Source organism: Myxine glutinosa, chromosome 1 (assembly GCF_964187855.1).
Source record: "Myxine glutinosa chromosome 1, kmMyxGlut1.1, whole genome shotgun sequence".
NCBI classification, from domain to species: Eukaryota; Metazoa; Chordata; class Myxini; order Myxiniformes; family Myxinidae; genus Myxine; species Myxine glutinosa.
Window position 1 is genome coordinate 348436039 of NC_136261.1, and position 20438 is coordinate 348456476.

General features: G+C 44.9%; 1 protein-coding gene across 2 annotated transcripts; it reads right to left on the bottom strand.

Annotated features, from left to right (window-relative positions):
* Positions 1-211: 211 nt before the first annotated feature.
* Positions 212-18248, bottom strand: LOC137413214 (oocyte-specific histone RNA stem-loop-binding protein 2). 2 transcript variants are annotated; one of them, XM_068098611.2, is made up of 7 exons: positions 18144-18248; positions 9195-9269; positions 6362-6391; positions 1189-1308; positions 819-956; positions 488-569; positions 212-346 (listed from the first exon to the last, which is right to left on the bottom strand). In XM_068098611.2, the coding sequence occupies exons 1-6, from the start codon at positions 18173-18175 to the stop codon at positions 506-508; spliced, it is 459 nt and encodes a 152-aa protein (XP_067954712.1). In that variant the 5' UTR covers positions 18176-18248; the 3' UTR covers positions 212-346; positions 488-505. The 2 variants fall into 2 exon arrangements, with proteins under 2 accessions (XP_067954712.1, XP_067954719.1); XM_068098618.2 differs by having other exon boundaries at positions 806-956.
* Between the last annotated feature and the right edge of the window lie 2190 nt (positions 18249-20438).

Consider the following 20438-nt stretch of genomic DNA (forward strand, 5'->3'; position numbering starts at 1 on the left):
TATGGGCATCAATCATTGTAATTACACCTAATGAGACTGTATACCTTTCACATGAAACTCTCGTGCCGTGATGTATCCATGCGTTCCCTCGTTTTCAATCACTGAACTTCGTTCCTTATTAGTCCACTCATACTTTTTATACAGGTGTTGAGGCTTATGTAAAAAGGAAAGATTTCATTGGCCTTCAATACTGCACCTTGCGACTTGCAACTTTTCAACAGCACAAAGCAAATTTATTTGCATGGGGATGATACAACAGAAAACAAATGGGTGGTGGTGCTCTTCTTCCTGATGCACCAATGTCTGGCATTTGCTACCGTCGTCAATAGCACAGTTTTACCGACTCCTGCAACAAAAGGTTTTGCTACATTAGTGCACAAATTTTATAAAATGATGGGCATCTTTTACATTTTTGAGCATTGAGCATTTTTAAAAGCCAAGGTGGCCAAGAGGCCGTAAAGATGGGGAGGAAACGCTAATGTTTTACCTGGATCGTTAATGGATGTCAGACTTCCCCCTTTGGCTCATCAGGACTGGAATCCGAATCGCTTAACTGCACCGCCACGTTTCTGTACATTTTTCCGAATACAGGGAGGTTTGGGTGTAAAACATTTGTCACTACATATGGAGCAAAATCCTGAAAAACTATTGTATCCAAAAACAAACAAACAAAAAAAACATCATTTCTCATATCAAATTCATTCAATCTTACTTTTGTGAAATTTGTTTGGTTTACATTTTTATCGCTTTAACAAAATGAAAAGCAACTGCGTTTTTGCCACATTTTCCATTCCTTTGTTTTCACCACTCTATCGAACCGGAAGCAGGGTTCCTGAACGGGATCCCAAACGTGCAAATCTCGTCGCCACACCCGCACCAGGCCATCCCAGCACCTCCGGCTCATTACACGGTGCCGATCTGGAGTTTGAGGGTGCAGGCTTGAAATGCGAAGGTGACTGCAAAGACAAATCGCCAATAGCTCCGCATTTAGCGCTCACTAGGCTGTACAGTTTCACACATAGCTGCAAAAAAAACCCCAAAACCTATGGACTCTCGCATTCAGCAACCCAACCTATAGATACATGAAAGCCTCCTTTCCCTCTGTGAAACCCCACCCCTCTTTTTGACATGTGCACGCACACCTCTCCCAGGTACTAGTTACTTATTTGCTGATGCATGAAAACTGACCGTGGCACAGACTGGCGATACAAGCGATAACCAATGGTATTCCAACCATATTGCAGCTGCTTCAGACGTCGTGCATGGATTTTTGGATCTTTTTCTCCTTCCCTCACTCGCAGAACATGCCTTGAAGGAGACAAAGACCGATTAGGCAAACCCCCTACCATCCATACTCTTCCAGTGACATTCGTTGTCGAAGTCCACGTTTACAACATTATCAAGATAATTTAGTAACCACCTGTAAAGGTTCAAGTGAAGTGCAAACATATCGAATCGAATGAGTTGAGATGATGATGAAAGGCAATACTGAGTTACAGATTAGAAAGAGCAATCCGATAGTGCAGACTCTCGCCAGGACTTGTATTGTGTGGTGGTGGTGGTGGTGGTGTGTGTGTGTGTGTGTGTGTGTGTGTGTGTGTGTGTGTGTGTGTGGCCATTTTTCTCAGAGATGGCTGAACGCCATGAGTCACCAACAGCTCTCTTATGTAGTAGATTTCATGTTATAATTGTGTGCACTGTGTAGACGTAAGCATGTTCTAATGGTACATACTTTATAGATGCACTCACGTTATTAATACACTCGCTCACATTCTTAATAGTACATCCGTTATAAACGTACTCATATTCTAATACGTAGTACGTACTTTGTAGATGTGCTTAGATTGTAATACGACGGACTTTATAGACACTCCCATTCCCTCAAGCCCCAAAACGACCCCCGCTAATTTCACACCAGATTCACTTTTTTTAAATACCAACTTCCTTCCTGGAAGTCCTTGCAGTGTCCTTGTGTTGTATACTTCTCCCACCCCTCCCCCCCCCTTCCCACGCCTCCTCCCCCCAAGCCCTCCCACAGATCTCCCGATGTCCCTGCTCTCAAATGTTGTTTGTGTGCTTCCCCTTCTCTCCCCATCTTGTCTACCACTCCCCATAATATGTTTTGTGTGTCTGTTTGATTTTTTGTGTGTTAAATGTTAGCTCTTTCATGAGCCTCGATCCTGTATACAAAAATAATAATAATAATAATAAAAATAAATTCTAATTGTACATAATGTTATAGCCTTGGGTCCCTTCCAGTTACCTGATTCAAGTCCAGCGGGATATGTGATAGCAACCGCAAGTTTGCCCGAAGCAAGTTCCCTGGGCCTGTTTGCCACATTACACAACTCGTTGGGACCATGAAATGAATCCAGGTAGAGGGAGATGAGGGCGATAGACGACTACGACTTATCTAATTCGGCCGAGCAAACCGTTGGGTCACGAGCATGGTCTGAACCAATTTATCATCAAACAACAACCACCCTAAGCCACCAAATGAGGCAGCCAAACTTGGTTTGAGAAGGGGAAGGATTACATGAAGCAAAAGAGTGCAAAATGTGTATGTAATAAACAAACACCCCACCCCTTACCTTTACTTGATACACACCCTCAAAACAAACCAAATTAACCATAGATTCCTAAATTATTCTAATCTTTGGGCCAAATCAATCACACGACAAGATATCTACAAAAGGAATTCCACAAGACAAGGAAGAGATCCGGCTGGGCCAACGTGCAGGAGTACGGGCATTTCAACTACCTTGCAGAGCAGTCGTTCCACAAACAAAGAAGGAAGAGAGAAACACAGGTGGCTGCGTGGCGCACCTCAGCCAGTCAGCAGCTCTACCCTGACAGATTTCTTGGAAAAGTAGATTTCTTGGAAATCAGCAAACATTACCGCTTTACACAAAAAGGTGCAAAAACAGATCGTTGCAACAACAGAGAATCAGCCTGCTTCCAATTATCAGCAAAGTCATGGAATCCATCATTGCTTCGGATATCAAATCCTTCCTCTTCTCCAATGGCTTGATCTCTGATAAATCAATTTGGATTCAGACCAGGTCATTCTACTTTGGACATGTTGCTTCTGCTGTCTCAACAATGGATGGAGGTCCTCAATGCCAAACAGGAAATCAGAGCTGTCTCAGTTGACATATCACGTGCCTTCGATACAGTCTGGCACCCAGCTCTGCTCACCAAACTCTGCTCCTATGGTATCCATGGAAATCTCCACTCATGGCTTGCGGACTTCCTCTCTGGTCGTAAGCAACGTGTGGCCCTGAATGGCTTTCTCTCATCTCCCCTTCCTGTTCTGGCTGGAGTTCCCCAAGGTAGTGTTCTGGGCCCTGTGCTATTTCTGGTCTTCATCAATGATCTCTCCGACTCTCTGGAAAATCATCTCTATCTCTTTGCTGATGACTCCACTATCTGCCGCTCCATTCCTCATCCCTCAGATCGGCAGTCTGCGCCTCCTCACTCTCTGCAGACCTGGACAAAATCAGACTGGTCAAACAAGTGGAACATGTCTTTCAATCCTGACAAATCTCACACTCTTACTATTTATCTCCGAAAAGACCGACTGGAAAACCCTCCCATCTACTTTCTCAACAATCCTCTCCAAGAAGTTCTGTCGCTCAAGCTTTTGGGTCTCACTATCTGCCATGATCTTTCTTGGGAAAACCACATTTCCAAGCTGGCCTCCAAAGCCAGTCGCCGACTGGGCATCCTCCGTCGTGCGAAGTCCTTCCTTGGTACACCTGAGCTCCTCACCACATACAAGGCTTTCATCCGCAGCTCAATGGAATAATGTTCCCCCCTCTGGGCCGGTGCTCCTGCCTCACACCTAGCTCGGCTTCACGCTGTTGAAACCAAAGCTTTCAGAATCATTGGAATCTCCTGCGATGAAGCTAACTCCGAGGGCCTTTCACTCACTCACCGCAGGCAGGTTGGTGGTCTTTCTGTCTTCTACCGACTCCTCTCCGGCCTTGCTCCCCCAGCTCTCTCTGTGCTCTGTCCCCCAAATATTCCTGCAGGACGCACAAGATCTGCCTGCAACCCTCTTATGGTTAAACTGCCAAAATCTAGGCTCTCTGCTCACCTTCACTCTTTCATTCCCCTTTTCTCCCACCTCAGGAACAAACTCCCCCACTCCCTTCAATCCCACTCCTCCCTCCAGGTCTTTAAGACAGCTGTTCACCACCATCTCTCATCTTCCCCCATCCAAAACCTTGATCTTTTCTACCCCCACTAATTCACCCCAGATACACATTTTTTGAAATTCCAACTTCTTTCCTGGAAGTCCTTGCACTGTTCATATGTTTTATACCTCTCCCACCTCCCCCCAAGCCCTCCCCCTCCCACATTTCTCCCGATGTCCCTGCTCTCAAATGTTGTGTTTGTGTCCTTCCCCCTCTCTCCCCATCTTGTCTACCGCTCCCCTTATTTTTTGTGTTTTATGTGTCGTTATGACTTTTTGTGTGATTAATGTTAGCTCTTTCTTACGAGCCTCGATCTTGTATACACCCCCCCCCCCCCCCCCCACTGCAGGGCAAGAATTCTGTGAAGAAAGCGGGAAATGCAACCTTCTCTCCCAGAGCGCAACCCTCTCTCACAGCACACTGACTTCGTTCTCCCTCTGGCTGGTGTGTGACTCATTCCAGCATGTGATGAACCACCCGAAAGCCAGTGCGTAACAAATTTCTCATTGAGCCTCCTGTGGTGACTTAACTGCCATGGAAATTTAACTGCAGTTTTAACAACACCTGATCATTCCTCCGACTGCCTTGTGCCTCAAGGTTTTGTGTGGACTTTACAATAGCATAAGGGACAAATAGAGAAGAAAAAGAACATAAAACAGCCAAAGGTTTGGTGGGTCATAGAACAACAGTAGGGCAAGGAATACGAATATCTGTCTACACGTTATAGCGGTGCATATCGAACATAATTAATTATGTTATGCTTCTTCTATACAAATATTGAGATAACTTTACTATACTAAGCATTTATTAGCCCCCAATAATAATTCCCGCAACAATACTGTCACGTCAGCCCCGGCAGTTAACACAGCTGGATGACGAATAGCCGTAACTGTCCTCAATTCTGAGGCGCGGAGCCGAACCTGGCCGTTGGTCCATCGCATACGAGTGAGGGAACCAAAGCACTTACCTCAGACGGAAGCCACACGGGTTTATTCTTGAAACCCACAAACAGAGAAACAACACACAACAAATAAAATGCAACACAATAATTTAATGAAAATAAATGCAATACAAAAGTGGTGAAAATGAAAGGTGAGGTAAAACTAAATCCTAATTTGAGACGCCTCCATCAGACACAATTACACAACAGGGGAATGATAAAATTAATGGTTTCTTTTAGTCGGCTGGCACACAGCTTGCTCAACGAGACCGTTGAATGAAGTCGGCAGTACAGGGTGGCCAAGTCCAATGCCAATATGGCGATGTGCACAGAGCCGTCGAGCGAGCTGTGAAGACAGCCCTCTTTTTGCTCTCTCTCTCGGTCCGAAGCGCCAAGAGCCCCGCAAACCGCCGCCTTATTGCTCCTTTTCACGATCGCAAAAGCTCCGGTAAGTTTCCGCACAGGCGCACACGAAACCAAAAAGCGACCGCCAAGGACAAAAGCCAGACCGAGAGAGACAGAGAGAGAGACTTCTTCCTCTCTCCTGCTCGAACCTTCCAGCTCTGACGTCACTGTCCAATCGCCGAGCTCCGTCAAATTGTCCCATGGTCTTGCTTGACCAATGACAATCTTCAGGGCGTGGCCTTTTTCCTTACTCGTTTGGTGGGCGGGGTTTAATTGTTGATCGAGAACGTTCGGCTTCTGTCGACATGGTGTCGGTTATTGTTGGTTAATGGGAGGTTGTTGTTGTAACGAACGTAGGGAAAAGCCACAGGAGGTAATTACAAACTGAGGGAAAAGTAACAGCCCCTATCTAGATAACACTGCTCAACCCCCCCTTGTGAAGACACATAAACAACCTTAAGCTCCAGTTTCCCTACTTAATACATCGAGATGTCTGCTATGCATCCACGGTCCATAGTACACCTATACAATCCTATCTGTACTATGGTAATCCATCCTCTACCCCCACAAAACGTAACAATACTTTATGGAGGTACTCGGTTGAAAAACGATAACATGTAATACTGGATACAACCTGGTGGCATTTGTGGCTTACGTTAGCACATCATGTGCAGATAGAAAGACCAACAAACAAACCCAAATGCAAAAGACAGACAGACCAACAAACCCACCCAAAATTGTATACATGTCCAACAAATAACCAATCAGACAAAGCATTTGACAATTGCACAAAATAATTTCAATGAAATAAACTCACCCACGGCTCCCAGAAGAAACAGGTGCCAAACTAAACAAAAGAAACAAAGAGCATTTAATAATGCATTGGCGTTTAACAATGAATGCAATCTCCTTAAGACATTAAACTAGAACGACACTCTTCAACACGATGTCGACCGATATGCATCCGCCCACATTATTACATCATTATACATACTTGTACTAAGTTTGATTTAAATCCTTTTTTTTTGGTATACAGAATCGAGGCTCGTGTAAGAGCTAAAATTCAGCTGTTCTCAAGTATCACATTTTTACCTGACATGACCGCTGACCTTTGCCACCAAAATCATGAAAATCACCTCACTCCTCACATTTGATGCCAAAATGTAATCAGTTCATCTTTGCATCATAATACATACTCATACCAGGTTTGTTCGAAACCCCATCACTTGTTCACAAGTTAGCTCAGTAACAAGATTTTTACCTAACATGACCTTTGGCCTTTGACCTTGTGACCCCAAAATCTAATCAGTTCATCTTTACCTCATTATACATACCTGCATCAAGTTTCACTAAGATCCCTTCTGCCGGTCTCAAGTTATCGTGGTAACGAAAACTTATCAGGGACAGGACAGCCAGAAGTACAACCTGAAAACAATGCCCCCCGGGGAGGAGGGGGGGGGGGGGTTGGGGGTGGGGTAGGGAGGGGGAGGAATGTGGAGCTGTGCCACTGATACAGTGCCCCCAGTAGATTAAAGCAGGGATATTGAATTTGTTCATGGTGCTGGCGTTAGCCCACCTACTCTGCAAAGGAGACTGTGGGATCTTTATCGTCCACCAACTAATGCTGGCAGATGAGACGCCCAGGTTAACATGCAAGGGACGGCACACACATGTTGTATATCGCTTTTCACCCCATCTCCCAATGGTGAAGAATCACTTAAAAAATTCGCTACCTTTTAATACTACTACTACGACTACTACGATTGAAGATCCCATGTACATCAACTAATGCCGGCAGACGGGACATCCAGTTTAACGTCCATCCGAGGGCCGGAACACACATTGATGAATCACCCTGTCTGTAAAACACCAGGATGGTAGTTTTTAGCGAAGTCGGGATATTAAACCCAGGCTAGATAGCTCAGAGGCGAGTGTGCGTACCTTGAGGCTATCGATCCTACCAGCCCTGTACAATTAAATGCCTTACCATGAACAATATAGATTACAGCATGTCGAGGTGTTGACAAACACCCACAGGCCTCATTCCCTCACACAGCACTGTTACAATAGCATCTCCTTGGACATAATACACATTCAAAGTATGAAATCAACTAATAGTTAAATTAGACACAACACTTATGGTGAAAGAGGACAACTTAGCCGAACTGTGCCATTCGAGCCCATAGGCCTTGCAGTACACCTCAGAGAACAGGCTTGTCTAGCCAGCTCAAAATGTGACCAAGGTCACCTGGGCGCACGATTCAAGGTGTGGTGCGAGTTGTGCTGCAATACCTGCGAGAAATACTGCGAATGTTATGTTGAAACTCAAGTTGCCGTGGCTGGAGATACTGTACATCCTTCGCTTGTCATGGTTAAACTAGTGGACAAGTTAATTTTCACATTTTATTATTGCAAAAAAATTGTGAGTTTTTAACTGCAGTGTCGCTGGGGTTTATAGATAGTTAGTGTTGAGAATGAACGATCTAAATAAAAGTAGATCTGGGTGCGGACTTGCAGACAGATTACAATGGCCTCTCCTCTTTGGGCAAGTCTAGGAAGCAAGATGGCACGAATCTAGTTTTTCAATTATATTTCGAATTTGCAACTGCTTCCTGGTCCATATAATCGGATCTAATATTTGTGTTGGTCTATTCAGCCTTCCTGGCATTAATTCGTGGACGTTAAAGATCCCACGGTGTATTTCGCAAAGACAAGGCGAACTCTCACTGCCATCCTGAACAATTTACAAATTCCTGCCCTGACTACCACTGGGAAGGCAAAGGCAAACCATTTATTGTATTGTAATCCATGCCATGTGGCTGTTTTAGCAGCACTGAACCTGTCTTTGGGTAGAACAGCAGAAAGAGAGAAGATTTAGCCTTCCCATATCTATGAGAGCACAACTCATGATGCTGGGATCTCAGGTTGAGATTCGTGCATTATTCCATGTACTTCCTTGCCTGGTGTTGGCTTAGTGGTTAGAGTGCCGGCTTGGGATCCTAGGATCCTGGGTTCGAATCCCGGTCGATCGCTGAATTAACACCAGGGGGGTTGACTCAGCCTGTCATCCTTCCGAGGTCGGCAAATTGAGTACCAGCTTGCTGGGATGAATGATCCTGGTGTGTACCCCGGTTTAGAATAGGTACACCGTATCCCTGCGCATCGTAAGAGGCGACTAAGGGTTGGCGCCAGGAAGGGCATCCGGCCGTAAAAACATTGCCTCAAACAGGGAACCATGATTGTCATGGGGGCCGCAAGGCTAACCCCCGCTCTAGCGGGGAAAATGGCCTCAAAACGATCATTCATTCATTCATTCCATGTACTTCCTACACATGATTTATACACAAGCTCCTCCGTGAGCCTTAGATCACGGAAAATTCAAAGGTAAAAACCAGCTACCAATAGGTCTGTGACTGGTGTCATGGTCCGAGAAGCCATGGATGACGAGAAATTAAAATTGCAAGTATTTACTTTATCCGGTGTCCCAACGTGTTCATCTTCCCTGCAAAGTACTGGAATCCTTGTATACCATCCTCTCCTCGGACACAATGCACAAACACCCTTCTGTGTAGGAACGTTAGGTGAGGGCAGAAGTACCGTCTCGGTTTTCAAAGGAGAACAGTTGGGTTTGCAATGAAAATGATCCTCACCACAGGTGATCGTCACGCTCGATGGTTTGACTGGCACAGCTGCATAGAGAATTGTGGGAGGATGCCGAGAATTCACTGAAATGAACACCACAGAAAAAAAAAATCCAGAATTACAACTTCAACATTTACTGCTGTAGCACTAATGGATTCACTCCAACATATTTAATACATTTACTCAAACAACCCCCTTTACTCCCTACCCAACAAAGAACATAGGCATCAGTAGTTATGAAAAATCCATTCTCCGCTAATTTTCTTTCCTATTCTCTCATCATTTCTTTGCCTTCCTCCTCACCCAACTCCCCCTAGAACGCCACTTCTTTCCTACGATCTCCCCTTCCTTATTTTCTGGTACATGATACGAAAATACGCAATTTGGCATCTGTCTGTCTGTCTCATGATTTTTGACCATGATAAATTCCGTCGTTGCTTATCCAATCTCAACCAAAATTGACAGGATGACTAAAGGTTACATAATGAAGGTTGTAGTGTATTCATTCCTCCCCCCCCTCCCCAAGGGGGTTTTCTCCCCCCCAAGAGGGGGTTTCCCCACCATTGCCGCCAATGGGGATGCGTGTTGAGGTGTATATCGATGTTACGTTAGCTTCATTGTGGCGTTTTCCCAAGGCCGCTTCTAATAACAAAACGAATGTAATGATAACCGCATAATATTAATGTTGCTGCAAAACAATATCAATACCAATAATATCCCACCTCCCCAAGTGTTTTTTTCCTGCCATGTTAAAAAGTATAAATAGCTCATCGTGCCGTTTTCGTGGGAGCAACGGCCTCGACAGGAAGTAAAAATATAAAAAACCACAAACACGTTTGATTACCTTTTTTAAATAGTCGATAATGATGTTTAACAAATAAATGAAATAAATTCGGAGAAATCCGGACATTAGTCCATACACATCACGTCGACGATCGCTCATGATCGTAGATCTACTACAGTCTATATAACCCAAAAGAGTTAACAAGACGACCCTTCCGGCTGCTTCCGTGGAGTTCTTTCAAGGCATTTTCATGGCGTTTTTCCAAAGTTGCTTCTCATTACAAAAGTAAGAGTAATCAGATATTGCAGACTCTCGTCAGGATGTATTTTCAGTGGTTTTTAAGGCTTTTGTGTAAAAACAAATATGGCGGCCGAACCACGTGACCGATGACGTCATCATTCTTTTTTTTCTCCACCAATTTATCCCGGGATTATGCTCAAGAAATTTCATGTTGATCGGATGAAGTTTTGTACTTGTCGAATTATGACGTCATAATGGAGGCACCTATGACATCATTAACAGATGGTATTCCACATTGGAGTGTTCTTTACAATGAGCCATGTCTCAATTTTTTCTATGCAGAGCTTTTGGAGATATAGAGGTGCAATTTTTTTCGTTTTTCCCAAGATGGCGGCCGAACCACGTGACCGATGACGTCATCATTATTATTTTTTCTCCACCATTTTATGCGTACATGACGCTCAAGAAATTTCATCTGATCGGATGAGGTTTTGTACTTGTCGAATTATGACGTCATAATGGAGGCACCCATGACATCATGATTAACATTTTATTCCCCATGGAGAGTTCTTTACAATGAGCCATGTCTCAATTTTTGTCGATTCAGCGCTTCCGGGGATATTGAGGTGCAAATCTTTTCGGTTTTTCCAAGATGGCGGCCGAACTACGTGACCTGTGATGTCATAATTATCATTTTAAAATTCTACATGTGGAGTTGCACCTATGGTGCAAATTTACTGTCAATCAGACCAACGGTTGCAGAGAAAATCATATTTATTCTGTGCAGCCAAACAAACAGACAGACAAACAAACAAAGAGACAAACGAACAAAGACAGACAAACGAAAAAAAAAAAATCACTCATAGAGCGACACTTGGCAAAACAGAACAAAGTAGAATGGCACTCAAGAAAGCATCCTTTTGACCTCAAAAATAATTAGTGGTTGAATTCAGTGACCTGATATGCAAATCGTCTTCAAAGTTTAAGTTAATCGGATGAAAATTGACAATTTTAGAAATTTGGCCTATGTTGACCTTTTGGCCGATGTTGACCTCAAAAATAGTTGGTGGTTGGTTTCGCCAAGCTGATATGAAAATCCATTTCAAATTTCAAGTCAATCGAATGAAAATTAAAGATTTTAGAAATTCGAAATAATTAGTTGACCTTTGGCCAATGTTGACCTTATGACCTGTGTTGATCTCAAAAATAGTTGGTGGTTGAATTCAGTTATCTGACATGAACATCCTATTAAAATTTCAAGTCAATCGGATGAAAATTGAGGATTTTAGAAATTCAAAATAATTGGTTGACCTTTGGCCTATGTTGACCTTATGACCCGTGTTGATCTCAAAAATAGTTGCTGGTTGAATTCAGTTCGCCGATATGCAAATCGTATTCAAATTTCAAGTCAATCGGATTAAAATTGAGGATTTTAGAAATTTGAAAAAAAGTGCTTGACCTTTGGCCTATGTTGACCTTTTGACCTCAAAAATATATAGGATTTTGTCGGACCACGATCTCTACCATTTGGTGAAGTTGCGTGAAGATCGGTTTAGAATTGTGACCTGTAGGCAAGTATAAGTGAGCGGACAGAAACACACAAACAAACAAACACACACACACACACAAACACACACAAACCGGAGTGATCAACATACTTGCAAAAAAAAAATTTTTTTTGCCAAGTAACAAACAGACAAAAAAAAACAAAAAAACTCAGAGCGACACTTGGCAAAACATAACAAAGTCGAATGGCACTCAGGAGAGCATCCTTTTGACCTCAAAAATAATTCGTGGTTGAATTCAGTGACCTGACATGCAAATAGTCTTCAAAGTTTAAGTCAATCGGATGAAAATTGAGGATTTTAGAAATTTGAAAAAAGTGGTTGACCTTTAGCCTATGTTGACCTTTTGGCCTATGGTGATCTCAAGAATAGTTGTTGGTTGAATTCAGTAGGCCGATATGTAAATCCTATTCAAATTTCAATTCAATTGAATGAAAATTGAAGATTTTAGAAATTCTTAAAAAGTGGTTGACCTTGGCCTATGTTGACCTTTTGGCCAAAGCTGATCTCAAAAATAGTTGGTGGTTGAATTCAGTTAGCCGATATGTAATTCCTATTCAAATTTCAAGTCAATCGGATGACAATTGAGGATTTTAGAAATGCGAAAAAAGTGGTTGACCTTCGGCCTATGTTGACCTTAAAAATATATAGGATTTTGTCGGACCACGAATTCTACCATTTGGTGAAGTTTCGTGAAGATCGGTTTCAAATTGTGGCCTGTAGGCAAGTATAAGTGAGCGAACAGACAAACACACAAACACACAGGCCAGAGTGATCAACATACTTGCAAAAAAAAAAAATGCTTTTTTTGTTGCCAAGTAACAAACAAACGGACTCAAATGCAATACCCTGTCCTCTGGCGAGAATCTATCTATAATTCCAGCAATCTCTGTGTGTCTGTCTGTGTGTCTGTGTGTCTGTGTGTCTGTGTGTCTGTGTGTTTGTCTGTGACCGCTGTTTCTCGACAACCACGGGTCCGATATACTTGAAACTTGCCAGGTATATTGCTGGGGACCCGAGGATGTGCCTTTTCAAGGTTTCATATTAATCGGACAATTACTTACCGAGATATGTCCAAAAAACGCTTCAACCAATCAGAGAGCAGCGAGCTATCACGTGTGCCGAACGTGGCGATCAGACTCTGCCTCGGACGGCACATTTGACAGCGTATTCATTTATTTCACGTTGGAAAACTATGTTGCCGTTAAACTATGTTTTAAAACGAATTCAAACTGCGATTAAATTAAAACGATTCATCCTAACTGCGATTTGCGAACTTCCGGACAGTGACGACTTATCTTCCGGCAGCCAATCACAGAACGCTCTGTTGCGTAGGCGTGGCCGATGTGAGACGAGCGGAGCTGAGCGCGTTACGAGCTGACCGCCATTACGGTACGTAATTCGATTTCTTATGCGCATTATTTCTCCCAATTCAGTCAGAGCGAAGGGCGGAAGCGAAGAGCGTTGCTTTTTTTGTTTACGGGCGTACGGGCGGGGTAGAGCGTACGGGTAGCGTTTTTTTTTTTTTTTGGCCACGGAACGGGCACCCACGTACGGGCAATGCCCTAGTAATATTAATGATGTTATGAAACAATATCCCCACTCAAGGGAAGGGATTTTTGTGGATTGCGATATTGCCTCCCCCATCATCCTTACTGCAGTAAATTTTACATTCGAGAATTTAGAAGTGAGGAACGGTCTGATCCTTTCCATGACCTGATCTAATCTTACTATAATTCACCAAATGTCCGTCTGTCCGTCCGAAGGTACCGCAAAAACGGCTCAACCGATCGCAACAATATTTTGGGTGGGTATTCCTGGGACCCCAGGGAGTAAAATAGGCCATATTGCTTTTCCAAGTTTTCCAATTTTCCAGTTTTTCCAAACATGATGGAATAATATTTACCGATATGAACAGTGATGTGGCTTTTGTTGAAATTTTACAAATACTGCTTATTCTACGTACCAGGAGAGAGTAGATCGACTCCTGACGAACTCTTCCTATATAAACGTGCGGCTCCGAAGTAACATGGCAGCGTGTGCAAAGCGACTGAGAAACAGGTGTAGCGGCCGCTTCCGTGTTACAGATTCGGCGCACACTCTTCACACATAAACGTGCGACTGAGAAAGACGTGTAGCGGCCGCTTCCGTTTTGCAGAATTCAATCTTTTTTCAAAATGGGCGCCATGTACTGTTTAGATTTTGATGATTTACGTGTGATATGATTTGACGGATGTTTATATAAATCGTTTAAAATAAAAAAGCCTTACATTTCTGATATTTTGCCTTTTCATTTGGGCTTCCCAGTTTAAGCCCCGCCCGTAGGGCCCATAGGGCGGGTACCTCTCAGTGGAGGCCCGTAGGGCGGGTACCGTTGCTAGTATGTTATAATGTCATGCACAGCATGATCCTTTCATTGACCAGATCTAACATGTTATAATGTCATGCATGTTCTGATCCTTTCAATGACCTGATATAACACAAGTAATAGTCATAATAATTGGCAATAATAATAAGGATAATAACATGACTCCCCTTTCCGCTCCCGTAGTGAGCAGGTGTACTATTTTTTTTTTTTATCACACAACTCCACCCCAAAATACAATAAATAGATGCCCTTTAAAGGGACAAGCAGTCCAGTGCATTATTGTCCAAAATCCAGGTTTACACATTCCACAAAAACATCGAGATTTTGAAAGCTGTGTTGTTTCATTACATTGAAGAATATACAATATCATCTTCACATACAAAACAAACACTGTACCAAAGAAACAAAGCAGCACGAAGTTCCAGAAAATGTAAAAATCACCACTTTCAAACAGAAGGACAAACCTTTTGGGAATGCAAGATTTTCCTGCTCGTGTTTGTGTTGTGATTTTCCTGTCTGGTGGTCTGGTACATTTATTGGACATCATTTAGCAGGGGAGGAGGGGTGGTGATAGGGAAAGGAGAGATGGGGAAGGGAAATGAATAGAAAGATGAGGGAATGGGAGTAAAAGATGGTGGAAAGGGGGAGTAAAAGATGGTGGAAAGGGGGAGTAAAAGATGGTGGAAAGGGGGAGTAAAAGATTGTGGAAAGGGGGAGTAAAAGATGGTGGAAAGGGGGAGTAAAAGATGGTGGAAAGGGGGAGTAAAAGATGGTGGAAAAAAGATGGTGGAAAGGGGGAGTAAAAGATGATGGAAAGGGAGAGTAAAAGATGGGGAAGAGAAAATATGGGGAAGGGTGAAAATATGGGGAATGGTGAAAATATGGGGAAAGGAGAAAAATATGGGGAAAGGAGAAAAATATGGGGAAAGGAGAAAAATATGGGGAAAGGAGAAAAATATGGGGAAAGGAGAAAAATATGGGGAAAGGAGAAAAATATGGGGAAAGGAGAAAAATATGGGGAAAGGGGGAAAATATGGGGAAAGGGGGAAAATATGGGGAAAGGGGGAAAATATGGGGAAAGGGGGAAAATATGGGGAAAGGGGGAAAATATGGGGAAAGGGGGAAAATATGGGGAAAGGGGAAAAATATGGGGAAAGGGGGAAAATATGAGGAAAGGGGGAAAATATGGGGAAAGGGGAAAAATATGGGGAAAGGGGAAAAATATGGGGAAAGGGGAAAAATATGGGGAAAGGGGGAAAATATGGGGAAAGGGGGAAAATATGGGGAAAGGGGGAAAATATGGGGAAAGGGGGAAAATATGGGGAAAGGGGGAAAATATGGGGAAAGGGGAAAATATGGGGAAAGGGGAAAAATATGGGGAAAGGGGGAAAATATGGGGAAAGGGGGAAAATATGGGGAAAGGGGGAAAATATGGGGAAAGGGGGAAAATATGGGGAAAGGGGGAAATATGGGGAAAGGGGGGAAATATGGGGAAAGGGGGAAAATATGGGGAAAGGGGGAAAATATGGGGAAAGGGGGGAAATATGGGGAAAGGGGGGAAATATGGGGAAAGGGGGGAAATATGGGGAAAGGGGGGAAATATGGGGAAAGGGGGAAAATATGGGGAAAGGGGGAAAATATGGGGAAAGGGGGAAAATATGGGGAAAGGGGGGAAATATGGGGAAAGGGGGAAAATATGGGGAAAGGGGAAAAATATGGGGAAAGGGGGAAAATATGGGGAAAGGGGAAAAATATGGGGAAAGGGGGAAAATATGGGGAAAGGGGAAAAATATGGGGAAAGGGGAAAAATATGGGGAAAGGGTAAAAATATGGGGAAAGGGGAAAAATATGGGGAAAGGGGGAAAATATGGGGAAAGGGGAAAAATATGGGGAAAGGGGGAAAATATGGGGAAAGGGGGAAAATATGGGGAAAGGGGGAAAATATGGGGAAAGGGGGAAAATATGGGGAAAGGGGAAAAATATGGGGAAAGGGGAAAATATGGGGAAAGGAAAAATATGGGGAAGGGAAAAATATGGGGAAGGGAAAAATATGGGGAAAGGGGGAAAATATGGGGAGAGGGGAAAATATGGGGAAAGGGGAAAAATATGCCTGCGCAGGTGGAGGCCACGTGGCCCATCGAAGCATGCGCAGGTGGAAAACACGTAGCCCATCGAAGCCTGCGCAGGTGGAAACCACGTAGCCCATCCAAGCCTGCGCAGGTGGAAACCACGTAGCCCATCCAAGCCTGCGCAGGTGGAAACCACGTAGCCCATCCAAGCCTGCGCAGGTGGAAACCACATAGCCCATCCAAGCCTGCGCAGGTGGAAACCACGTAGCCCATCCAAGCCTGCGCAGGTGGAAACCACGTAGCCCATCCAAGCCTGCGCAGGTGGAAACCACGTAGCCCATCCAAGCCTGCGCAGGTGGAAACCACGCAGCCCATCCAAGCCTGCGCAGGTGGAAACCACGTAGCCCATCCAAGCCTGCGCAGGTGGAAACCACGTCGCCCATCCAAGCCTGCGCAGGTGGAAACCACGTAGCCCATCCAAGCCTGCGCAGGTGGAAACCACGTAGCCCATCCAAGCCTGCGCAGGTGGAAACCACGTAGCCCATCCAAGCCTGCGCAGGTGGAAACCACGTAGCCCATCCAAGCCTGCACAGGTGGAAACCACGTAGCCCATCCAAGCCTGCGCAGGTGGAAACCACGTAGCCCATCCAAGCCTGCGCAGGTGGAAACCACGTAGCCCATCGAAGCCTGCGCAGGTGGAAACCACGCAGCCCATCGAAGCCTGCGCAGGTGGAAACCACGTAGCCCATCCAAGCCTGCGCAGGTGGAAACCACGTAGCCCATCCAAGCCTGCGCAGGTGGAAACCACGTAGCCCATCCAAGCCTGCGCAGGTGGAAACCACGTAGCCCATCCAAGCCTGCGCAGGTGGAAACCACGTAGCCCATCCAAGCCTGCGCAGGTGGAAACCACGTAGCCCATCCAAGCCTGCGCAGGTGGAAACCACGTAGCCCATCCAAGCCTGCGCAGGTGGAAACCACGTAGCCCATCCAAGCCTGCGTAGGTGGAAACCACGTAGCCCATCGAAGCCTGCGTAGGTGGAAACCACGTAGCCCATCGAAGCCTGCGCTATGAATTTGTGCTGCAGTATTTCCCTGGTGTTGGGCTAGCGGCTAGGGTGCCGGCTTAGGATCCAAGGATCCTGGGTTCGAATCCCGGTCGATCGCTGAATTAACGCCAGGGGGATTGACTCAGCCTGTCATCCTTCCGAGGTCGGCAAATTGAGTACCAGTACACTGGTAATTCCCTGTTTATCGTAAAAAGGCGACAAACAGGGTTGGCGGCAGGAAGGGCATCCGGCCGTCAAACATTGCTTCAAAAAGGGGACCAAAAAACAACAACAACCACGGTCCCCGAAAAGGCCAACCCCCGCTTTGCGGGGAAAAATGGCCTCTAAACGGTGGTTATTCGCAAATCATTGGTCAGAGTACGTGTTAGTTGGAGGCTATGGATTTGGCTCTACTATACTGTACAGTGTACAGTGTACAGTATTAAGCAGCTCTTCCCATGGATGGTGCAGGTGCCTCCATTTTTGTATTACCTGTTATTCGGACCAATCTTGAAATACAAAAAGATCACTTCCTCGGGCGTGTTCAGTAACCAATCAGCTTGTACTTGTAGAATGCTCGCCAATTGGCTTAAGCACTCCAACGGAACGGCTGGCTAGCTAGCTCATTGGTAACAAAACACACCGCTGGAAGATTAAACGTGGTTACTTTTTATCATGTTTAGATGTTATATGTTTACACGTCTCAGCCAAACACAAATCTGACTAGAAAAAAAAAAAAAACGAAGTTTATTTATTATTTAATATCCAAACATGTCTCAAATTTTACTTAAAGATCAAAACTAACACGATGTCATCTTTGAGGAACACACAATAATATAAAGTGATAAAAACAACATAAGTTTGGGTTGTAAGAAACAGACTTACTGGGAATGCACGAACACATTTCCGACCTCCATGATCCTGCGAGGTGGACGGATCTGGAATGAAACTTGAAAGTCCGTCCGTTGCACGCGTTAGCCCGACAGCGTAATCCACGCCTCCACTTCCGGTTCCGGCTGTTACGTCAGAGCTCTGAGGGCGCAGGCGCAGACGTGGAAAGGGGCTGTCTCCTCAGAATTAATAAATGTACGACAATCGATCGGTGTCAGTTGTAGTTAGGTCCAAAACTTCAATTCCGTGACCATTTTCTGGCTGGTAAGGTTTGACGATTGATTTGACTTCTGTTGACATTTTATAACAAAAATAGCCTCTATGTCCCTCCCAAAAATCCCGGCATTTTTCGCCAGAGGCTCGAATCCAAGATGACCGCCGGCACTATCTTGAAAAATTAAGTTTTGAACCAGAACACCTAGAATCACGTACAAAGACACTTTTTTGGGTAATTTGACCACGAGGATTCCGAATCTGACATTAGTTTGACGTTATGACATTATTTTGACCCAGAAATCCAAGATGGCCACCATCCAGTAGAGCGAAAATGCAACTTTTGTACTTAAACATGTTAAAGAAACTACCTCCATAAGGATATCTTGCAGTAAAGTAATTGATGATTGCATGACAAGTAAACTCATTACACTTCAAAATAAGCTATTTTTAATAGCTGTGACTTGAACAGTTTTCAAATGAAGTAATTAATCAATATGACCTTTAATTATATGATTAGTCCGAATCAGAGCATTCTGCTTCACTAGAATCTGAATCATCAGATTCCGATGAATCTCCCCGCCTTTGTACATCATCATCTCGCTCCTCATTCTCGGTGTTGGGTATATGTGCCTTACCCTGTACCGTACCCGCAGGTCTCGCTCGTCATCTTTAGTAGAGTATGGTGTGTCATATGGGTCATTCACACAGAAGATACGTTCAGCATCACCATGGCGGGCAAGGATGATGGAAGACACCTTGTGGACATAGTCTGACCACTTGTATGGGGTGCCATGTTGCGTCTGTCGATCCTCTGCTGATGGAGTTGCCATCCTCCAAATCATGCCCATGTCGATGAGAGCGGTGTAGGGTTCCTGCAGATCTACAGATTGCAGAGAGAGTTTCTGGATGAGCTTACTCTTCTGTGTCTTCCTGTATGTTCCGTTGGAGTTGAATAAAGCCACACACTCCTCAACAACACGATGTTCCAGCAACTCAGTGAGGTCCACAAGATGACTGACCTCAACCAGGTTGATCACTGCCTTGAGAGCATTCTGCTCCATTTCAGCAGCTCTCGTTTTGAGTTCCTCCCTGGGCTTCTCCGTGTCTGGCATCTTGGCAAATGTCAAGCGTTTACTCAGAGGGACAGGTGCATGAAGGGAGGTATTCTTACTGAATACCCGCTCCTGCAAGAAGCTGGTCAACTTTTCCTCCCCTGCAGCATGGGCAGAATTGAAGTCCACAACAAGCTCATTAGAGGCAGGCATGGCTGACATGGTGCGGCAGGCATGGTGCGGCATGGTGCGGCATGCGAGATGGTGCGGCATGCGCATGAGATGGTGCGACATGGTGCGGCATGAGATGGTGCGACATGGTGCGGCATGCGGCATGGTGCGAGGCATGGTGCAGAGTGTGGGTGAGGATGGGTCGAATGGAAAGGAGTCAAACTCATGTATGCAGGCTACCAGGTCCTGCACGCACTGCTCATATTCTCGCATTCGTTTTGGGCCACATTCAATGTGCTTCCTCTTGGCTTTTTTTTGGTTGGCCAGGGCATTATGAGCCGCCCGGACCTGGGCTACATTGTTCACATTTCTGGAGTGCACCAGCAGCTGCTTCTCATTCTTGAGGATGGAGAGCCAGCCAGACTTCATTTTGCTGCCCTTGTTCATGGTGCATTCGATCCACATGTCCCAGGCCATGTTGGAGTAGGGGTTGCCTGTGATGGACTGAGCGAAGTCAGTACGAAGGAAGGTGACCTGATCAGCAGGGAGATTTGTCAGCATTGCCCAGAAGTCAGATAGCCACCTCCCGTACCTATTGTTGTCGTACGCTACCATCCATGGCAGCATGGCGCGCAGAGAGCTGACGTACTCGTCCCAGTTACAGATATGGACTGCGTGGACATTCTGCATTAGTGCATCTGTCATGGACAGGAAGTCCCTCCAGTAGTCTGCCATGTCACTGGCCTCCACATGGATGAATAAGTTAGTGATAAGGCTGTCCAGGTCAGCATCCTCCTTCAGTGCTGCATGAGCAGCAGCACGGGATTCTTGGGAAAGACTAGTATCTCTC

Bases quoted from the DNA above. Each gene is read 5' to 3' on its own strand.
- LOC137413214 (XM_068098611.2), bottom strand. From the start codon at position 18,175: ATGGAGGTCGGAAATGTGTTCGTGCATTCCCA. The intron at 9,270-18,143 runs GTAAGTCTGTTT...TGTTCATTTCAG, and splicing joins AATGTGTTCGTGCATTCCCA to TGAATTCTCGGCATCCTCCC. The intron at 6,392-9,194 runs GTGAGGATCATT...TCTTTTGTTTAG, and splicing joins GAGCGTGACGATCACCTGTG to TTTGGCACCTGTTTCTTCTG.